Here is a 20,281-nt window from a genome sequence, read left to right on the forward strand (position 1 = left end):
GATCGGCAATATATATCATTCCAAATTTAACGCCAAGGCCAGAGGGACAGCCATACTTATTCGTAATAATATTCTGTTTGAGCAACATAAAGTTATTGCTGATCCAGATGGCCGTTTCACATTTGTGTCAGGAAACTTGCAGGGCTCACTTGTGATACTGGCTAGCGTGTACGGGCCGAACTGGGATGACGACTCTTTTATAGCTAAACTTTTCTCTTCACTTCCAAATCTGGAAAACTATCATCTTATTATTGGAGGTGATTTTAACTTGGTTCAGGACACTCTGCTGGATAGATCGTCAACTAAGGCCTGTTCCCTGAATAAATCTGCTAAAACCCTAGAATTTTTCAAAACTCAGCTGGGGATTGTGGATCCATGGCGACATGCGAATCCCACTACTAAGGCATTTTCCTTTTTCTCTCATCCCCACCGTACATATACACGTATAGACTTTTTTCTTGTTGATATTAGGTTTCTCTGTAAATTAGCCATTGTCAGTATCATGCTATCGCCATTTCAGATCATTCACCAGTTTCTTTTGATGTGGTATTAGCGACCCCGTCTCGACCCATTAAACATTGGAGATTTAACTCTAGCCTGTTGATAAGGGATGACTACACACATTTTTTGAGATCACAGTTCTCACTTTTCCTTGAGTTGAACGATTCTACTGAAGTGTCAAGAGGTGTATTATGGGAAACGTCGAAAGCCTACATGAGAGGCCAGCTTATAGGATTTGTGTCAAATTTAAAGAAGAAAGAGTTAACTTACACGTCCAGTTTATTGAATAAGATCAAAGATCTAGATGGCAGATATGCATCAAACCCAGATCCTAACCTCTATACAGAACGTGTGAAAGTTCAAGCCAGTCTCAATTTAACCACCACCGCAACAGCTATGGTTCAATTAATTAAGACTAAGCAACGCTTTTTTGAATCTGGCGACAAGGCAGGGAAACTTCTGGCTTATCAAGCCCGTACCGAAGCAACCTCTAAGCTAATCCCAAAGGTCAAGTCTGCTGCTGGTGACATAATATCGGACCCAGAGGGAATTAATGAAGTATTTGTAAGTTTCTATTCCAATCTGTACACTTCAAGTTCTCCCCCTCTATCAGAAGAAACTCTCCAAAATATACATTTTCCAAGAATAGATAGCGATCTGACGAAAGGATTAGGGGGACCTATCACTGTAGTAGAGGTACAAGAAGCCATTAAATCCTTAAACACAGGTAAATCGCCGGGCCCTGACGGTTACTCTGCAGAATACTATAAAGTCAATTCTGATCTTATGGCACCGTTGTTGAAAGATATGTATAATGAAGCCTTTTCAAAATGTCAATTACCCAAGACTTTGTCCGAAGCTACTATTTGTTTAATCTTGAAAAAGGATAGGGATCCTTTGTTGTGCAGTAGTTACAGACCAATTTCTCTTTTAAATATTGATTTTAAAATACTATCTAAAATCCTCGCACTTAGGCTACAACGTGTTCTGTCACAAATTATCGCCTTTGACCAGACGGGGTTTATGGCCGGCAGGCACTCATATGACAATTCAAGACGCCTCTTGAATATTATCCATACATCGTGCAACTCAATTCCAGAGGTTGTGGTATCTCTTGACGCGGAGAAAGCTTTCGACCGTGTCGAGTGGAGCTTCCTCTATGAGGTGATGGATAGGTTTGGCTTGGGGGCTGACTTTATTCTCTGGGTTAAGCTACTATATTCCTCGCCATCCACCTGTATTCGTACTAACAACAACTTGTCTTTGCCTTTTCCACTTGAGAGGGGCACTAGGCAAGGGTGCCCTCTCTCACCCCTCCTATTCGCCATTGCTATCGAGCCTCTTGCAATATGGCTGCGTTCAGAGGATAGATTTAAAGGCATTACAAGGTTCGGTGTGACTCACAAACTCTCCCTTTATGCAGATGACTTGCTCCTGTACATTTCTGACCCTCTAAACTCATTCCCGGTGCTTTTTGACATACTGGACCAATATGGTACACTGTCAGGATATAAGGTCAATTATCAAAAAAGTGAGTTGCAACCCCTTAATTCCCTGGCCAGAGCTCTTCCCCACTCAATAGTGCCTTTTAAGTGGACAGAAACCGGATTTAGATATTTGGGGGTTTTTATTTCCTCTTCTATACATAAAATGATGAGGGAGAATTTTCTATCCCTACTAGAAAATGTTGGGAAAGATTGTGACCGTTGGACTTCTCTACCATTGTCAGTGGCAGGGAGAGTTAACCTGATAAAGATGAGTGTCCTCCCAAAATTCTTGTATCTTTTTCAACATGTCCCGATTTTTCTTACCAAGGCATTTTTTGACAAGTTAGAAAAGATTCTGTTACATTTCATATGGGGAGGGAAACAAGCTAGAATTTGCAAGTCTATTCTTCAGTCCTCTAAAAGTGATGGTGGTCTTGGTTTGCCCAATTTTAGACACTACTATTGGGCAGCTAACATACAAAAACTTTTACAATGGGTTCATAACGACCCCCCTGTAACAGCCTGGGTACAAATGGAAACTGCATCTAGCTGTTACTCATTATCATCAATACTCAGCTCACCACTCCCTTTTTCTCCAACCCTTGTTGGGGATAATCTAATAGCTAAGGAAACAGTAACTATTTGGCGACAGTTCAGAAAATACTTCGGGCTACTTGGACCATCTTTGCTAACACCTTTATCAAAAAATTTTAATTTTGCACCTTCAAACACTGATGCGGCCTTTAGTAGTTGGAAAGATAACGGACTTAGGACTGTTAAGGACTTGTATAGTCAGGACACCTTTCTATCTTTTGCTGACCTATCGTCCAAATACGACCTGCCTAACTCCAACTTTTTTCGCTATCTTCAGGCTAGAAATTTTGTAAAAACGCAGTTCCCTCACTTTCCCAATCGGCCTCCAGAAACAAATCTGGATATCATCCTGCAGACGAACCCTCATCAAAACAGACTGATATCAGCCTTGTATAAAATACTAGATGCTTTGGTCCCCAAATCCATTTCTCATATTAAGCTGAGATGGGAGGAAGAGCTTCAGACAACCCTGCCAGAACAGCAGTGGGATCGTGCTTTGAAATTGATTCACTCGTCTTCGATTTGTGCTCGTCATGCTTTGATTCAGTGTAAGGTGGTCTATAAAGTACACTATACAAACGCAAAATTATCTAAAATCTATCCAACCATCAGTGATGCCTGTAGCAGATGTGGACTATCGCCTGCCAACCATGTCCACATGTTTTGGTCATGTTCGAAACTGAGTGCATTTTGGAGGAATATATTCGACACACTTAGCCAAGCATATGGCCAGACTGTCCTTCCTAACCCACTCTCTGCAATTTTTGGCATTCCTCCTGACTTGAACTTATCTGGTCCCCTCAAACAGGCCCTAGCCTTTACCACTTTACTGGCCCGGAGGCTTATTCTGTTGAAGTGGAAGCTTCCCCACCCCCCAACTCATGACCATTGGGTGAGAGATGTACTCTTTAACTTAAAGCTGGAAAAACTTAGATTCTCTCTAAAAGGTTCTATTAGGGAATTTAATAAAATCTGGAAATCATTTCTCTTGCTGGTCGACACTATTACTTTACTTCCTGAGTCTGCAGTGAACTGAGCGAAGCTACATTATAATGTTTTTTTGTTTTTTTTTTAAATCTTATTTATACCTTATCTATTTGTTTTTCCTTTTGTTTTGCTTGGTCCTTTCTCTGTTATTTGTTTTCTCTGTTTTTGTTTTGTTTGTTTTTGTTTGTCTGTTTGGTTACGGGGCGGGGGGAGGGGGGGGGAGTTGTGGTTGTTGTTGTTTTTTGGGGGTTATGCTTGTTATGTGTATGGGTCCTGAGGTGTTGGTTTTTTGTTTTTTGTTTTTTTCTAAATTTATTTTTTGGGTTTTTGTGTGTGTGTGTGTGTGTGTGTGTGTGTGTGTGTGGGCAGAAACTGGTTTTCTGCAGTGTTTTGTCTATTGTAGACCTGGTAGGGGGAGAATTTGGGTTGGGGGGTTGGAGGGTATAATGGACATACCACTGTTCTGAAATCAAGATGGACTTAGCTGTTGCTAACTTTGTATGTCATTGTTGAAATTAATAAAACAAAGTTGAAATAAAGGCAACTTAGGAAGAAAAAAAAAAAAAAGAAAAAAAAAAAGAAAACACAGACAACACAATACCCAGAATGCACCTGGCTAACAACACCAGCCAGGTCATTACAATATTATTGTCACTGCTACATTTCTGTAATGCTACCAGAAATTATTTCCACTACTAATTAATTACCGTTGAGCTCAAAGGTTATATATTAATAAACGGTTAACGAATGTGTATTTATGACGACGATTTGTGAGACTGGTAAACTTACCTTTGTTCGTACGATGGTCTTTCATTCTACACGGTGCATTTCAAGGTCCTGTACCCATCCGTCGGTAAACTGTACCTGGGCTTGTTGCAGTGACCTGAAGTTACTAAACTTCACGAGTGTATGCACTCACTCCAAGAACCGTATAATTATAAATCTGAGCGTGGTGAAAGTTGGGCAGCACACTGACGTCTTTTGTCCACTCTGTGCGCTCATAAGGGTCTGACCCTTTCACTCCTTAGATTTTTTCCTCGTATCTTTTCTTTGTCTTTTCGTCGAGTCTGTCTTTGTACCGACCGGCATTGTTCTCCTTTTGTTTTGTACATTCCTTTTTTGTGCGGCAAAGAAAAATGCAAGAAAGAAAAAAGAAAAACAAGAAGGTATTGGAACCGGAGAATGAACGTTTTGCGGTGCTGCAAATGCTTGCATTTGATGCGGTACTTGGATTGTTTTGACACGAGTTCCCGGCATGCAATGCGCGAAAATCACGTGATTGCTAAACAAGGGGGCGGGTGCATCCAGCCTCCTCGGCTGTAATTGGTCCAGCCCAGAGTCGATCATGACCAATTGGCCAATCCAACACCTTTCATTATATATACCCTTCCTAAAAAAAAAATCCATCGGCCCATAAAAACAAAAAATCGCCAGCGGCCCACCGGGCAAATGCCCGGTATGCCCGATGGCCAGTCCAGCTATGATCAGGGGATATGATGGGTGAAATTCAAAATAGACTGACAGCTCTCCAAGTAAGACTTCAGTATTAAATAAAACGGTCCAGTTATAAAGCTGAACTTTAATTTCAGCCAAACCAATTTACTCAGGAACAAATCAAAACACTGAAATAAACCAAACATGAACATTTAGAAGTTATCTAAGTGTCATGTTTAACCCGAGTAGTGAAAGACCGAGAGGGGTTTGAAAATGATGCGCTGGGATTCTGTGCCTTGACCACCCAGTCAGCTGGTGGGTAAAAGCCATCTCGAAAAACGTCAGAGCACTTTTGCAAATATGTGATGTCTTGATAAATCAAGCAGATATTTGAAGTTTACACAGCAAAATTCTAACCTGAAAGTATCTTAAAAGTGCCAGGGCTCAATGGCCCGTGAAAAAGGAAGGGACTCAAGCACAGAACCAAAAACCAGAGGCTGAGTGGCGGGCACACTGGAAGTGGTCGACGGCGTTGTAAATGAATCTAAGATTTCAAACCTAAGAGGTCTTACATGGCTGCAGGTGGAGATTAGCTGGAGGAGGAGGTGAACTAGATGAAGGTGAGTACAGAGTGCGATGTGGGTGTGCAGGGAGGCAGGCAGGTGAGGATGGCAATTTGTGAGTGAGTTTTACCAGCTGCAGCAGACCAGAATCCTGAAACGTGACTATGGCGAGAGTTGGAAAGTATATCCAGGTGCCGACTAGCGACTAGGAAAAAAGGGTTAAGCGAAACACGCTGAGGAACTCAAGACAAAATGTGAGGCAGAGAACTGACTATGATAAGCAGACAATCTGGCGAAGGTTCATTGTGAGCGCTTGTCATAAATACTGCTGGAGTAATTGCCAACAGGTGAGGAGCAGGGAGGAGCAATGAGAGCTCCACCCAGGGGAGGAAAATTACTCAGACTCACCCAAAACATGACAAGAAGTTTATTTTGTGATCCAGAAGAAGTAATATTTCAAACTTTTTAGCTGCGTTCCTCCGCCATTGCCTTGTTTGAGTTTTGGACAAAATGCATTCTGGGATATTTGTCTTATTACACTTATTTTTAAAATTGCCAGCTGTGCCGTAAGTGAGCTGAAGCTCTTTCTCTCAGATGAGGAATGGCCATGGTGGCAAATGCAACTATAGCTAAGAACATTTTTTTACACCCTTATCAATTAATTTTGTTTGATGGAATGGCTCATGCAATTACTGAAGTGCTGCTCTTGCATACATACACCAAGAAAACTGTATGCATTATATCTACACTTTAAACATAAATAGATGTGTTTCTATTTCTTTTCTGTCTTCTTCTCTCTGTTTTCACTAACACTCTACTAACTAACTAACTGATAAAACTACACCCTCAGTTTCATATCACTCCTTGTACACAGTTAGTTATATTTGACACCTTTCACAAACATAATGTCCTTGTTCATTCCTAAACTCCTCAACACGGAACTCACAGCATGTACGATGTTGAAACGTATTCAACTGTTAAAAAACAGCTTTGACTTAAACTTTCAATTTGATTAATTTGTTCATTTAAACAAAGTTCAACTCATTTTATGAAAAGAACTGACCTTTGATAATAACGTCAACACAGGTTATTGTTTAACAGAAGAAGAAAGTGTACTTTATTGGTCCCCGTGGGGAAAATCCCTCTCTGCATTTAACCCATTCACTCAGTGAAGCAGTGGGCAGCCACTGGGCACCCGGGGAGCAGTGTGTAGGGACGGTACCTTGCTCAGGGGTACCTCAGGGTAGCTGTTCAGGGGAATCGAACCCCCGACCTTCCGATCATGGGGCCACCACTCTACCTACTGAGCTATCCCTGCCCCAGAGGGTTGGGCTGAGAGTGCACATTGTTTTATTACAACCTACTTTCTTTGAGCTGTGGGGATGGTTTAAGCAGTTCAACGGGTATGTAGATTTTTACCATATAAACTACACTGTAATCTTTTCCTTCTGTATTTATTTTGATTATTTACTTACTTTACTTACTAAATTATCTAGCAGGTGTTTATAATACATAAAATCTGATTAATCACATAAGCATTTACAGTTACCAGAGGCACAAAGAGTGTGTAAGCGGAAACATTTTTTGTAGTGAAGGAATGAAAGTAACATAATTATTATTTTTGGAAACTTGTGTATTCATAAATATTTAGAATGTGTATTTTTAATTACATGCTGTTATTGGTAGCTACTTAGAGAGTTTACAATTTGAAACAAAATCCATATCTTCTATCAGCATTAAATAGACAGTAAGTCTATTAATTGCAGACAGGACAATATAAACCATGACCTATGCACAGACACAGCTTATTGGAGGAGGACCTCATGGATATACTGAACTCAATATTACTTGTGTCTCTTGTCTCTCTACTTTCATCGCTCTATTAACCCTTTACAGCCGATCGGAGCAGGCACGCTCTGTTTTGCGTAACTATTTTTAAATCCCGGTAGCTCTGCAACCACGTAAGCTAGCGCAATAATTTTTTTTGCATATGAAACTGGAGGAGTTGTACTTACATCTTATGCCATCAGCTTGTCCTAGGTCACAGTTTCCTTCCACATATAGCTTTGCAAAAACTGCATAAAAATCACTTGCAGCAACAAAAACATGATATTCCAGAAACAGGCTTCGCCGATCCAATCAGCTGTTTGTAACACTTCCTACTCCATCAGCACGAACTATCACATGACCGCATGACCTGCCCGAAACCGGAAGTGACGTCATTTTGCGGAAATGTAGTTTTTTACGATCGGGGCCTTATGAGCTTGTGTTTTACTTGTTATGTGTTTTAAAAAGTTATGTTTGAGTTTATGACTTTCTGTGTCGTTTCTGGGATGCTTAGGACTCATATTGCACTGCTGGAAATAGTTTATTTTGATGCATATGCTGTTATTTTGCAAATTTGCACTATAATATTTATTTTCGTTTTTCCTGCAGTATATAAAAATTGGTGTATTTCAAAAATAAAACTATGAAGACACTCAAAATAAATTTCCTGTGGTGGGAAACTAGTTTGTGTAACTTTTTTGTATTTACAGTTTTGAGGGATAAGCCTCTTAAATTTCTCTAACTACAAATATATGTTAAAAAAACAAAAACGATTTTCAATTGTTTTGTAGTTTATTGCACTTTTTTGCAATTTATGTAATTGCTATGCACCTAATGCAGACATATTATTAAAGTTTGGGCTATAATGGTTGTATTGATGTATAGCAACTTGAAATGCTCCCAAAAATGGCTCCACAGCATGTAAAAATATAATATAAGCTCTGGCGAACTTGGTTCTATGGTAGGTCTTAAAGGGTTAATTTGATCTCTTTAGCGGTTACTAGTAAGAGTAGATGTGGCAACCAGAAAATGTGAAAAAGGCACAGTACAACAGCCAATGTTTTATCACTGTTTATCAACAAAAACATACTTTTGTGCAATTTTTCACAGACCTTTGATTTTGTAAAAAGTGCTTTTGTTATTTTGCTTGTAGTATAATGACTTCACAAAGATGAGTAACTGGGCTGTGTCCAGATGACATGGTAGCTCTCATCAAGAGCTAAGAAGAAAAAGTCAACAATTCCCAGCTTGTCTTTCAATTGAATGTCCAGATTTCCTGCAATGTTCTTGATCTCTCTTGTTGCTGTTACTCCTGGAACGGAGCACATTTCCAAATGATTAAAAATAAATTTAACATAATTAAATAATTTTTTCAAATGTGATATTACCGTGACACTCTACAAATCAGTCTTTCACGGTTTCATTTTTTTCTATCAGAGAATGGCTTAATATAAAAAGTGTGTGTTGCTATGCCCCCCTTCCCCCTTTTTTTGTTGCAGACATCTAGAATGAGTCCTATAAAGAATAAACATCTCTTGGTTTTGCATCATTTTGTTGCCGTCCTCCTTTTTCTAACACAAACTTGTGGTGGTAAGTTGCACACAAACATTTATAAAATCCACAATTTAAAGTGCTTACCTGTAGTCTTTCACAGATGATGGAAACACACACTGTAACAGCACCAGTTTATGTTGATGTTGTTAAATAAATCAATTACACAGTTTGCTCAGACTGATCTTCACAATTACAAAACTGCTGAACTGTATGTGTCCCTAAATTTTGTTAGGTCAGCATCAGATGATTGGTCCAACTCAGCCAATAGTGGCCATGATTGGTGATGACATAATTTTGCCATGCCACCTGGAACCTGCTGTGGATGCTGTTGACCTGACTGTGGATTGGTCCAGAACTGACCTCAAACCTAGATCTGTCTATGTGAGGCGAGAGGGTGTGGAGCTTCTGACTGAGCAGAATCCTTTGTACACAGGAAGAACATCACTCTCTGTCAACAAACTGCAGTGTGGAGACGTTTCATTGAAACTCTCCACAGTACAACTCTCTGATGCAGGAACATACAAATGCCTTGTACCTAAATTTAATGCAGAAACTGTGGTGACGCTTGCTGTAGGTAAGTTTCATTTAATTTAGATTAATTTCTTCACTTTGCAATTTAGATGTGAAGAAAGACTTTAAGCAACATAGATATTGAGGGTCAAAGGGCACTCAGAATGACAAGAGGGATAAAAAAACACTTGTGTCAGCTACAATAGAAAGTGGATCATTCACAGAGTTTTATTCTGGGTAACCAAAATAGCTCTAACTTGGGTTAAAATACTTCCTGGACAGATATTTGGACTGAGCATATTGACATGAACATGACAAGGGAATGACTACAGAGTCATTGGCATTCTGGTTTTCTGGCCATTAGGGCACACAACCTGACCAGTGTAGCACATAGAGCAGCTGGGTTATTAAGCAGTACAACTGGACAAATAAGAGAGGTGCATAACAAAAAACAAAAGTACTTAGAATCACAGGCGATCTGAGCACCCACAAAATGGGCTTTTTGCCAACCGAGGGGTATCTGGCCCCATGAGAAAAACACTTCAGCCAAGGAGGCCCTTTTACCAAGATGAACCAGAGGAAAGCTGATTTGACAAAGAACTACTTGGATAGGTACAAGTTAATTTCAGCCTATATACAGGAACTTTGAAAAGAGAAAATGGAATAAATAAGTACGATTATTAGAATTTTGACCAGTTAGATTGGCACAGTTGATGTCACATAGCATTGTCCCTCTCTATAAGCTTAAAAGGACAATTTGAGTTAAGGTCAATAAGAGAGACATTTAGGCGAACTGTAACTATTTTAAGAATTTTTTTTCAGATATATATTTTGCCAACTACATTTCAATATTTTGTCTTTCATTCTTTTCTTTGTAGGTTCAGTTTCCTCACCAGTCATAGAACTCACCAATGTCAAAAATAAAATGGTGTTAGAGTGTAAATCTAATGGCTGGTATCCAGAGCCTCAGATGTTGTGGGTGTACAGTGAGGGAAAACCCATTTCTGTTGAACCTACAAAGAATGTCAGAGGTTCTGATGGCCTCTATGCTGTCAGCAGTAAAGTGACTGTGGAGAAAGGACAGAGCTACAGCTTCACCTGCAAAGTTCAACAGAAGAATATCAGTCAAATCAAAGAGACACAGATCCACATTTCAGGTAGAAATGCCTTTTTTTTTTTTATCACTCACATTAATTTTTAGTTACAGAAAGTAGAATCTAGAACATTTTGTCTCCTTATATTTACAGGTGATCTCTTTATGGTTCAGTCTAATACTGCTGTTCACATTATCATCAACTTGGCTGTCTGTTTAATAAGCGTCGGGACAGCAGTAATCCTAATATGGAAATGTGGACAAAAGAAAACCAGTAAGTTCAAACTTCATAGCACTTTTTACCCCAACCTCAAATTATCTTAATGTCTTGTTTTAGTGTAACTGCCTTTAAAATAAATGGCTAAGAAGTACAAACGTGATTCAAATAAAAATGACACAAACCCATAAACAGTTATGTTAAAGGCGCTCGAGGGAAAACAGTGGTTAGAAACTGCAGAAATTACAGCGACTTACTAGCAAAATTGGAGGCTCTCATCAACTTTACTTTTATAAAGGAATATAACCCTGTGTCCTGTGTTGTAAAGAGATGTGTTAAGACATGCAGAGTTGGTCCCATCAGTGCAGACTGACTGAGATTGATTGCAATATCTTGACTCTCTGTCTACATTTATAAACTAAGTGTTAATTATTGGCAAGTGATTGCTCGTCTGTCGAAGAGTAACTGGACTTACTTCAAGTCAGACTGTGTTTATTTGTTGCCAGTTTGCATCCCATTAGCAACCTATGCAATTGCCTTGTGATCAGAAGTGGAGTATAGAACACCTTCAACGTTTAGAAGACCAACTGGTTGTCACAACCACCTGCTGAATGTGTAGAAATTCCACACGAGGAAGTTGCCTTCTTATTGTTTTCCTCTAGTGTGACTGAGACATTTTGGGGGCAAAGGTAAAAATATTTGAGGAAATCACCCACTGTAAAATTCTAGTTATAGCAACAATATAAATTAAAACTTTTTTTGCTTCATCCTTGTTGTAGGAATTGCGACCAAAATGTTCTCACTTGTTTACTCATATAAACAAAGCAGTGAAAGAAAATTAAATGTGAAAATTAGATATGCATGTGTGTGATTTTGAATAAAATTGGCCAAACATCTCTGATTCACACGTAGCAGTTTCAGTACATCTAATGTTATTTTAAATATCCTTCATTAGTGATTTCTGAACATGTATTTTCACTGAATTTTGAAATACATCTGAAAGTCAGTCCTTCTCAAAAGAAGACTTTTGTTCTAGACTCTACATTGTGGTAGGGTGCTAACCATAGTGTCTCTATAGTAATGCTTCAAACTGTTTATTTCCATTTATATTTATTACTGGTATAGTAAATTAACACTGTCAACACATGTGAACACATAAAAATGACTAATATGTTGTCCCTATTTTCCAAAAAAAATTTTCCTGCAATTTTATTCACACAGAAAACAAGATACATGATGAGGATGAAAATGAACTACATCAAATAGAGATGGAGGAAAAATTACAGAGAGAACGTGAGGGAAAAAAAAGACTTGAAGAGGAGTTGCAGAACAAGGAGGAAGACTTAAAACATGTCAGACAAACCATTGAAAAACTGATGGAGCAGAAGACATTTCTGAAGAACCAGAGAGAAAAACTCAACACACTGCTGCAGGAGGACAAGGCAGAGATGAAAGAGGTCAAGAAAAAGTTGGAGAAAGACAAAGCCCCAACTTTTGACAAAGAGAAAAAAATGAATAAGCGTGAAGATAAAAAAACTGACCTGGAAAAGAGAACAGAAGTACATGAAGAACTGTTAAAGATGACAGAAAAGCTAATGGAGGAAACAGAGAACATTACAATCCAAATGACAGAAAGAAAGGGAAAACTAGAAAAAGACAAGGAACAAATGATTAAACACTTGAGAGAGAAACAAAAAAATGAAAGAGATTTAGAAGAAACTGTCAGAGAAACAAGCGAGAAACAATGAACAGGTGTGTAAGTTTTTCTTTAATATATTTCTTGCTAAAATCACACGTACAAACTGCCGTGTTGTGTCTTCAGTTATGAACCTAAAACGTTTTTTGCATTTCTTCCTCAGCACAGGACAGAGTAACATGGATTTTGCTGTTGCCTAATTTTTCTTTATTTGTTTGCTTTAAATTTATACTATATACATTTAAACAGGAAATGCAGTTTGACTGTATTTTATCATAGGAGAGTTTGTTATGATAAAATGTATCAACATTTTTGTGATCCTTTAAATCTTTTGTCTGTGTGTAAGTAAGAATTACACTGTGAGAGGAAGAAGAAAATATGTCTGTATTGTCGTGAGACCTGGGGTAGAATGAGATTGAAGTCCCCCCTGGCCGCCTCCACATCACAGCTAAGAGATATTGAAGGTATTAATAGTAAGACTTATGTGAGTAAAAGTGATCAAAGTTCTAAAACAGAGCTTTCATCTATTTCCTAATAATTAAGCATTTTATTCTTAATCAAGATAAATAAAATACAAATGTAACGAATGTATTAATGACAAACATAGTTTAAGTAATAGAAATAACTGTTTTAATGTCTGAGTTTTGCGGTGAAATGTGTGAGTGCTCGTGAGCAGCTTCAAAGCATTAAAAATTAAAAAAAAAACCCAGTTAATTAGCAGAGTTTAAAACGGTGAAAGAAAGTATTCCTCTGTATTTTAATTGAAAAGAGATTATGTTAAATTGAATCTTCATGTGAAAATGTGCTAAAGACAAATTCTGCATGTTAAGAATAACAAAGGATGATTAATGTCAACAATTTGACTGGATGTCCAAAATGTAAAGATGTGATGCCCAGTGGGATAGAAGTTATAAGTATAGGGTGTAAAAGAGATTCTGGGTTCTTCCCTTCTGTCTTCTGTGAGATAATCAGTTCAGAAGATTGGATCTAAGAGTTGAAAATTCCAGCAGGGACACTGACAGGGGTAATGGAAATCCAAACAGTGAGTTTATTTTGGAATTTGTATCTGCTAAATATCTGCTCACTTTTGCCCGTTAGATGGTTAATTCAGAAGGATTTTTATTTACATCATACTTTCACTCAATGCCAAGCTGCTTTCCTGTCGCATGATTATTATCAGTGCATCTTCAGATCTCGTTGTGTTTATTCTGAACAAACTCAGCATTAGCTCAGAATAGGTTAGTTAGATAAGTATAGTTTAAATGATTTGATTGTTTTGTGACTCTTAGTATTTGATTTTTCCTTTGCTTTGCTCTTGCTAAATTTCTTTAATAAAATATTCTGTAAATAAAGTCTAAATTGTAGACATTCGCTTTTTTTAACCTTTTTTGAAATTGCAAAGGTAGGTCTGAGTATTATTCTTTATTAGTGCAAATAGCTCTTACAGGTTACCCTGCCAATCAAAGCAGTAGTTGGTGATGACATACCATTTTTCCTTTCCATCAGTGTTGTTTCTCGGGCTGGGGAGTGGACCAGATTTAACTTGCAACACGAATTGGTCTAAGTGTAATGTTCTGATGACTTCTAGTTGATTATAATCTGTTTAATAAGGAAAGAAAGTTACTGTCCATCAACAATCTGAAATGATTTACTTTTTGCTCACATCTTGATGCATGCTCAATCATCCAGGTAAGTAAATCTCCAAAAGTGGGAGAAACATTTCGTCACTCATCCAAGTGACGTCTTCAGTCTCAGCTGACTGCAGGTTCCCCCAACCTTATAAACAGGACATTTGCATAATGACTTAAACCAGCCCACTGAGGGAACAATGGGCTGGGAGGTCAGTTCCTTAATCATAATTATGCAAATTCTCATGACCATTGATCAACAACCACTGATCAATGGCCCTGAGTACCATTCACAGAGAGTTGGGGAACGGCTGCAATCACAGCATTGTAAGATGGTGACAGATGTACCCTTAGGCCTACTCCTCCTCGATTCAGAGATGGTCTTTCCCTTTTCACGTAAATGGCCTCCTTGACTCCGCGCTCAAACCAGCGTTCCTCCCTGTCCAGGATGTGTACATCCTCATCATTTAAAGAGTGTCCACTGTCCTGTAGGTGTAAATAGACTGCAGAGTCCTGGCCTGATGAGGTGGCTCTTCTTTGTTGCGCTATCCGCTTCGCCCGAGGTTGTTTGGTTTCCCCGATGTATAAATCCTGGCAATCCTCCTGGCACTATGTTACTCTGTTTGTGTCGGGGGACCCGATCCTTGGGGTGGACCAATTTTTGGCGCAGTGTGTTTTGGGGTTTAAAGGCCACAGAGACATGGTGTTTAGAAAAAATGCGTCTCAGCTGTTCTGATACTCCTGACACATACGGGATCACTACAGGTATTCGCGTAGGCAGTGGTTGTTCTTCTCTCCTGGATCGGCTGGAGCTTTCTTTAGGTGCCTTTCCAGCTTTGACAAAAGTCCAGCTGGGATAACCACATTTACTCAGGTCCTTCTTGATGTGATGTTGTCCTGCTTCCCTGGCCACTTTGTCAGTGGGGATGGTTTTTACTCTGTGTTGTAACGTCCTAATGACGCCCAGTTTATGCTCCAGTGGATGATGAGAAACCTTAAATACCACTCCGTATGCTTTGATTTACGGTAAACATCAGCTTTTAGATGTCCCCCATTACTGATGGAAATCAAGCAGTCTAAGAAGGCTAACCTGCCACTTTTCATATCCTCCCTGGTGAATTTTATGTGTTGGTCCACCAAGTTAATGTGATCTGTGAATTGTGGTACGTCCTGAGATTTCGTCACTCATCCAAAAAGTGACTTGGATGAGTGATGAAACGTTTATCCCACTGAAAACGCTATGTCCAGATGAACAGAATCAACTATCAGAGTTTTGCTCACATCATTTTTTTCTCCACACTTACTGTGTCCTTTGTTAGGTTTTGTATTGTTGATTGTCATTTATGCTTAGAAATATTTACTCATATATGCTTAGAAGTGTATAATCAATTGTAGATTGAAAGAATGTCTCATCCTAGGAGGTCTGTAACAACTCTGTGTAGCATGAAGAGGGGAGTGCGTTCACTCCTCTACAGTGTGTTCTGGCATAGATTCAATTCAATTCAATTCAATTCAATTTTATTTATATAGCGCCAAATCACAACATAAGTCGCCTCAAGGCGCTTCATAGATACAGAGAAAAAAACCCAACAATCATATGACCCCCTATGAGCAAGCACTTTGGCAACAGTGGGAAGGAAAAACTCCCTTTTAACAGGAAGAAACCTCCGGCAGAACCAGGCTCAGGGAGGGGCGGCCATCTGCTGTGACCGGTTGGGGTGAGAGAAGGAAGACAGGATAAAAGACATGCTGTGGAAGAGAGACAGAGGTTAATAACAGATATGATTCAATGCAGAGAGGTCTGTTAATACATAGTGAGTGAGAAAGGTGACTGGAAAGGAAAATCTCAATGCATCATGGGAATCCCCCGGCAGTCTATGTCTATTGCAGCATAACTAAGGGAGGATTCAGGGTCACCTGGTCCAGCCCTAACTATATGCTTTAGCAAAAAGGAAAGTTTTAAGCCTAATCTTAAAAGTAGAGATAGTGTCTGTCTCCCGAATCCAAACTGGAAGCTGGTTCCACAGAAGAGGGGCCTGAAAACTGAAGGCTCTCCCTCCCATTCTACTTTTAAATACTCTAGGAACAACAAGTAGGCCTGCAGAGCGAGAGCGAAGTGCTCTAATAGGGTGATATGGTACTACAAGGTCATTGAGATAAGATGGGACCTGATTATTTAAGACCTTGTATGTGAGGAGCAGGATTTTGAATTCAATTCTGGATTTAACAGGAAGCCAATGAAGGGAAGCCAAAAAAGGAGAAATATGCTCTCTCTTTCTAGTCCCTGTCAGTACTCTTGCTGCAGCATTTTGGATTAGCTGAAGGCTTTTCAGTGAGTTTTTTGGACATCCTGATAATAATGAATTACAGTAGTCCAGCCTGGAAGTAATAAATGCATGAACTAGTTTTTCAGCATCACTCTGAGACAGGATATTTCTAATTTTAGAGATGTTGCGCAAATGGAAGAAAGCAGTCTTACATATTTGTTTAATATGTGCATTGAAGGACATGTCCTGGTCAAAAATGACTCCAAGGTTCCTCACAGTGTTACTGGAGGCCAAGGTAATGCCATCCAGAGTAAGAATCTGGTTAGATACCATATTTCTAGGCTTTTCAGGGCCGAGTACAATAACCTCAGTTTTATCTGAATTAAGAAGCAGAAAGTTAGCGGCCATCCAGGTCTTTATGTCTTTAAGACATTCCTGCAGTTTAACTAATTGGTGTGTGTTATCTGGCTTCATGGACAGATAGAGCTGGGTGTCATCTGCATAGCAGTGAAAATGTATGCTATGTCTTCTAATGATACTGCCTAAGGGAAGCATGTATAATGTAAACAGAATTGGTCCTAGCACTGAACCCTGTGGAACTCCATAATTAACCTCAGTGTGTGAAGGGGACTCTCCATTTACATGCACAAACTGGAATCTATTAGATAGATATGATACAAACCACTGCAGTGCAGTACCTGTAATACCTACAGCATGTTCTAATCGCTCTAATAGGATATTATGGTCGACAGTATCGAATGCTGCACTAAGGTCTAGCAGGACAAGCACAGAGATGAGTCCACTGTCAGAGGCCATAAGAAGATCATTTGTAACCTTCACTAAAGCTGTTTCTGTGCTGTGATGAGCTCTGAAACCTGACTGAAACTCTTCAAATAAACCATTCCTCTGCAGATGATCTGTTAGCTGTTTGACAACTACTCTTTCAAGGATTTTTGATATGAAAGGAAGGTTGGAGATTGGCCTATAATTAGCTAAGACTGCTGGGTCTAGAGATGGCTTTTTGAGTAAAGGTTTAACTACAGCTAGCTTGAAGGCCTGTGGTACATAGCCGATCATTAGAGATAGGTTGATCATATTTAAGATCGAAGAATTAATTACAGTTTTTGCTCGTTGCTTGAACACTATAAACCCATGCTTAGACTAAAGTAACACAACTTGAAGCTTTTGTTACCATACCTCAAACACATGTACCCATACCTTAAACAAAAGTGCTGCTTTGCACTCTGGTTGCAATTATGCAACACACTTACTCCTTTATGCAACACACATGGTCCTGCATACTACACTCTATTTCATACATAAGACACTTCGTTCAAAAATGAAATTTCAGGGTGCCATTTGGAAAACACATGTATCCAAAATACAAAACACATCGGGTAATTGCAACCACTCAAATATACACCTGAAGGCACTTACTTGCAAAACTGAACACCAATTAGCCAACCACAAAAAGCCCTCAGTTTAGCCATTTCAAGAACTTTGCAAGCATGGATGGAGGGAGAGCAAGAGGAAGAGGAGGAGGAGGTCAAAGAGGCCATGCACGGACCCATATTTCTGATGATATAAGAGCAACTTTGGTGGACCATGTCATCAACCACGGCCTGACTATGAGGGAAGCTGGGCAGAGAGTCCACCCACATCTAAGCCACTTCACAGTGGCATCTGTAATACAGTTTTTGCCCGTTGCTTGAACACTATAAACCCATGCTCAGACTAAAGTAACACAACGTGAAGCTTTTGTTACCATACCTCAAACACATGTACCCATACCTTAAACAAAAGCGCTGCTTTGCACCCCAGTACCAATTATGCAACACTCCTACTCCTTTATGCAACACACCTACCCCTTTATGCAACACACATGGTCCTGCATGCTACACTCTATTTCATACATAAGACACTTCGCTCACAAAATGAAATCTCAGGGTGCCATTCGGAAAACACATGTATCCAAAATACAAAACACATCGGATAATTGCAACCACTCAAATACACACCTGAAGGCACGTACTTGCAAAACCGAACACCAATAAGCCAACTACAAAAAGCCCTCAGCGTAGCCATTTCAAGAACTTTGCAAGCATGGATGGAGGGAGAGCAAGAGGAAGAGGAAGAGGTAGAGGAGGAGGAGGAAGAGGAGGAGAAGGCCGAAGAGGCCATGAACGGACCCATATTTCTGATGAAATAAGAGCAACTTTGGTGGACCATGTCATCAACCATGGCCTGACTATGAGGGAAGCTGGGCAGAGAGTCCACCCACATCTAAGCCGCTTCACAGTGGCATCTGTAATACGAACATTCCGACTAGAAAACAGGTATGTCTTCACCTCCATACCTTCTGCTCTACTCAGATGGTTTCATAGCACTGTTCTACAGTATATCACATTACCATATCAAGTGTACGGGGTGCTAATGCTCCTTTTGCAGCCAAAGTGGCTGATTCCTTATATTGAAGTACAGTGTTGTACAGTGGATGACACAGTACATACAGTAAAGTACTGTAAGAAAAATAAGCAAACCGATGACAATATGTGGTTGTATTCCTCCAGAATGACCCGAAGACCTTCTGGGGGAGGACGGCAACGCCTGTTCACACAACAGCAGGAACTTGCCGTTGTGGACCTAGTGAGGGCAGACAATGCCATCCGTCTCCACCAGCTACGACGGAAAATACTTGCAGACAGGCGAGTGTTCAGCAACATAAACCATGTGAGCATCACCACCATCAGACGCATCTTGGGTAAACTCAGCATCACCATGAAGCAGCTCTACAGAGTCCCATTCGAGAGGAACAGTGACAGGGTTTCGACATGCAAGAGGATATTTTCCCCGGTGCCCAGCGGGAGAGGACACTGCTTGCGATGTTGATGAGGTCCTGTGGCCAGACCCCAACAGACGGCGGGATCCATGAGCCCACTTATGCACAATTGTCATGGTTTTTTGTGTTTACAGTATAGTGTTTTTTCTATTGCAGTATTATTGTGTTGTGGTTTTTTTTTTTTTTGCTTTATCTGAATTCATGGTACTGCGATGTACACTATTGAGTAGGTCTATTTGCGTTTTTGGTTGTTTGGAAATGTGTCTCCTGTAAATGTGCCTTCTGAATACACAATGGAAATCAAGGACTGCAGTGTTTTATGTAAAGAAGACTAGTGTGTTCCCCCTGATCTGTAAGTGTTTGCATATGATGCAAGTATGTGTCATTTTGTCAACAGAGTTACATTTTGACAGAGGAATGTTAGGTTTTGACAGCAGAGTTTAGGTTTTGGGAGTGGAGTTTCATTTTGGCACAGATGTGTATGGTATATTTCCCAGTGTTGTGTCGTGTTTACTCGTGTTTAGAGTTTTGGCACAATGAGCGACGTTTTGCCAAATGTGTTCAAGCAACGGGCAAAAACTGTAATGGCAGGACTTCTTTGAGCAGTTTTGTAGGAATGGGGTCTAAAAGACACGTTGATGGCTTGGAGGAAGTAATTATTGAAGTTAACTCAGAAAGATCAATTGGAGAAAAAGAGTCTAACTTAACATCAATGGTACTAAGAGTAGCTGTAGATAATATTACATCTGTGGGATGATTACAGGTAATTTTTTCTCTAATGATAAAAATTTTATTTGTGAAGAAGTTCATGAAGTCATTACTAGTTAACGTTAAAGGGATTGTTGGCTCAAAAGAGCTCTGACTTTTTGTCAGCCTGGCTACAGTGCTGAAGAGAAACCTGGGGTTGTTCTTATTTGCTTCAATCAGTGATGAATAGTAAGATGTTCTGGCTTTGCGGAGGGCTTTCTTATAAAGCAGCAAACTATTTCTCCAGGCTAAATGATGATCCTCTAAATTTGTGACACGCCATTTCCTCTCCAGATTACGAGTCATCTGCTTTAGGCTACGTGTTTGAGAATTATAC

At 39.6% G+C, this 20,281-nt stretch overlaps 1 protein-coding gene across 1 annotated transcript; it reads left to right on the plus strand.

Annotated features, from left to right (window-relative positions):
- Positions 1-8,901: 8,901 nt before the first annotated feature.
- Positions 8,902-12,515, plus strand: LOC146635494 (butyrophilin subfamily 3 member A2-like). Its single transcript, XM_085347157.1, has 5 exons — positions 8,902-8,983; positions 9,180-9,521; positions 10,336-10,614; positions 10,705-10,824; positions 12,058-12,515. The coding sequence occupies exons 1-5, from the start codon at positions 8,902-8,904 to the stop codon at positions 12,513-12,515; spliced, it is 1,281 nt and encodes a 426-aa protein (XP_085203283.1).
- The last annotated feature ends 7,766 nt before the right edge of the window (positions 12,516-20,281 follow it).

The sequence above is a fragment of the Diplotaxodon limnothrissa genome, linkage group LG3 (assembly GCF_057381915.1).
Source record: "Diplotaxodon limnothrissa isolate DT_005_m linkage group LG3, D_limnothrissa_male_GT1.1, whole genome shotgun sequence".
Lineage (NCBI taxonomy): Eukaryota > Metazoa > Chordata > Actinopteri > Cichliformes > Cichlidae > Diplotaxodon > Diplotaxodon limnothrissa.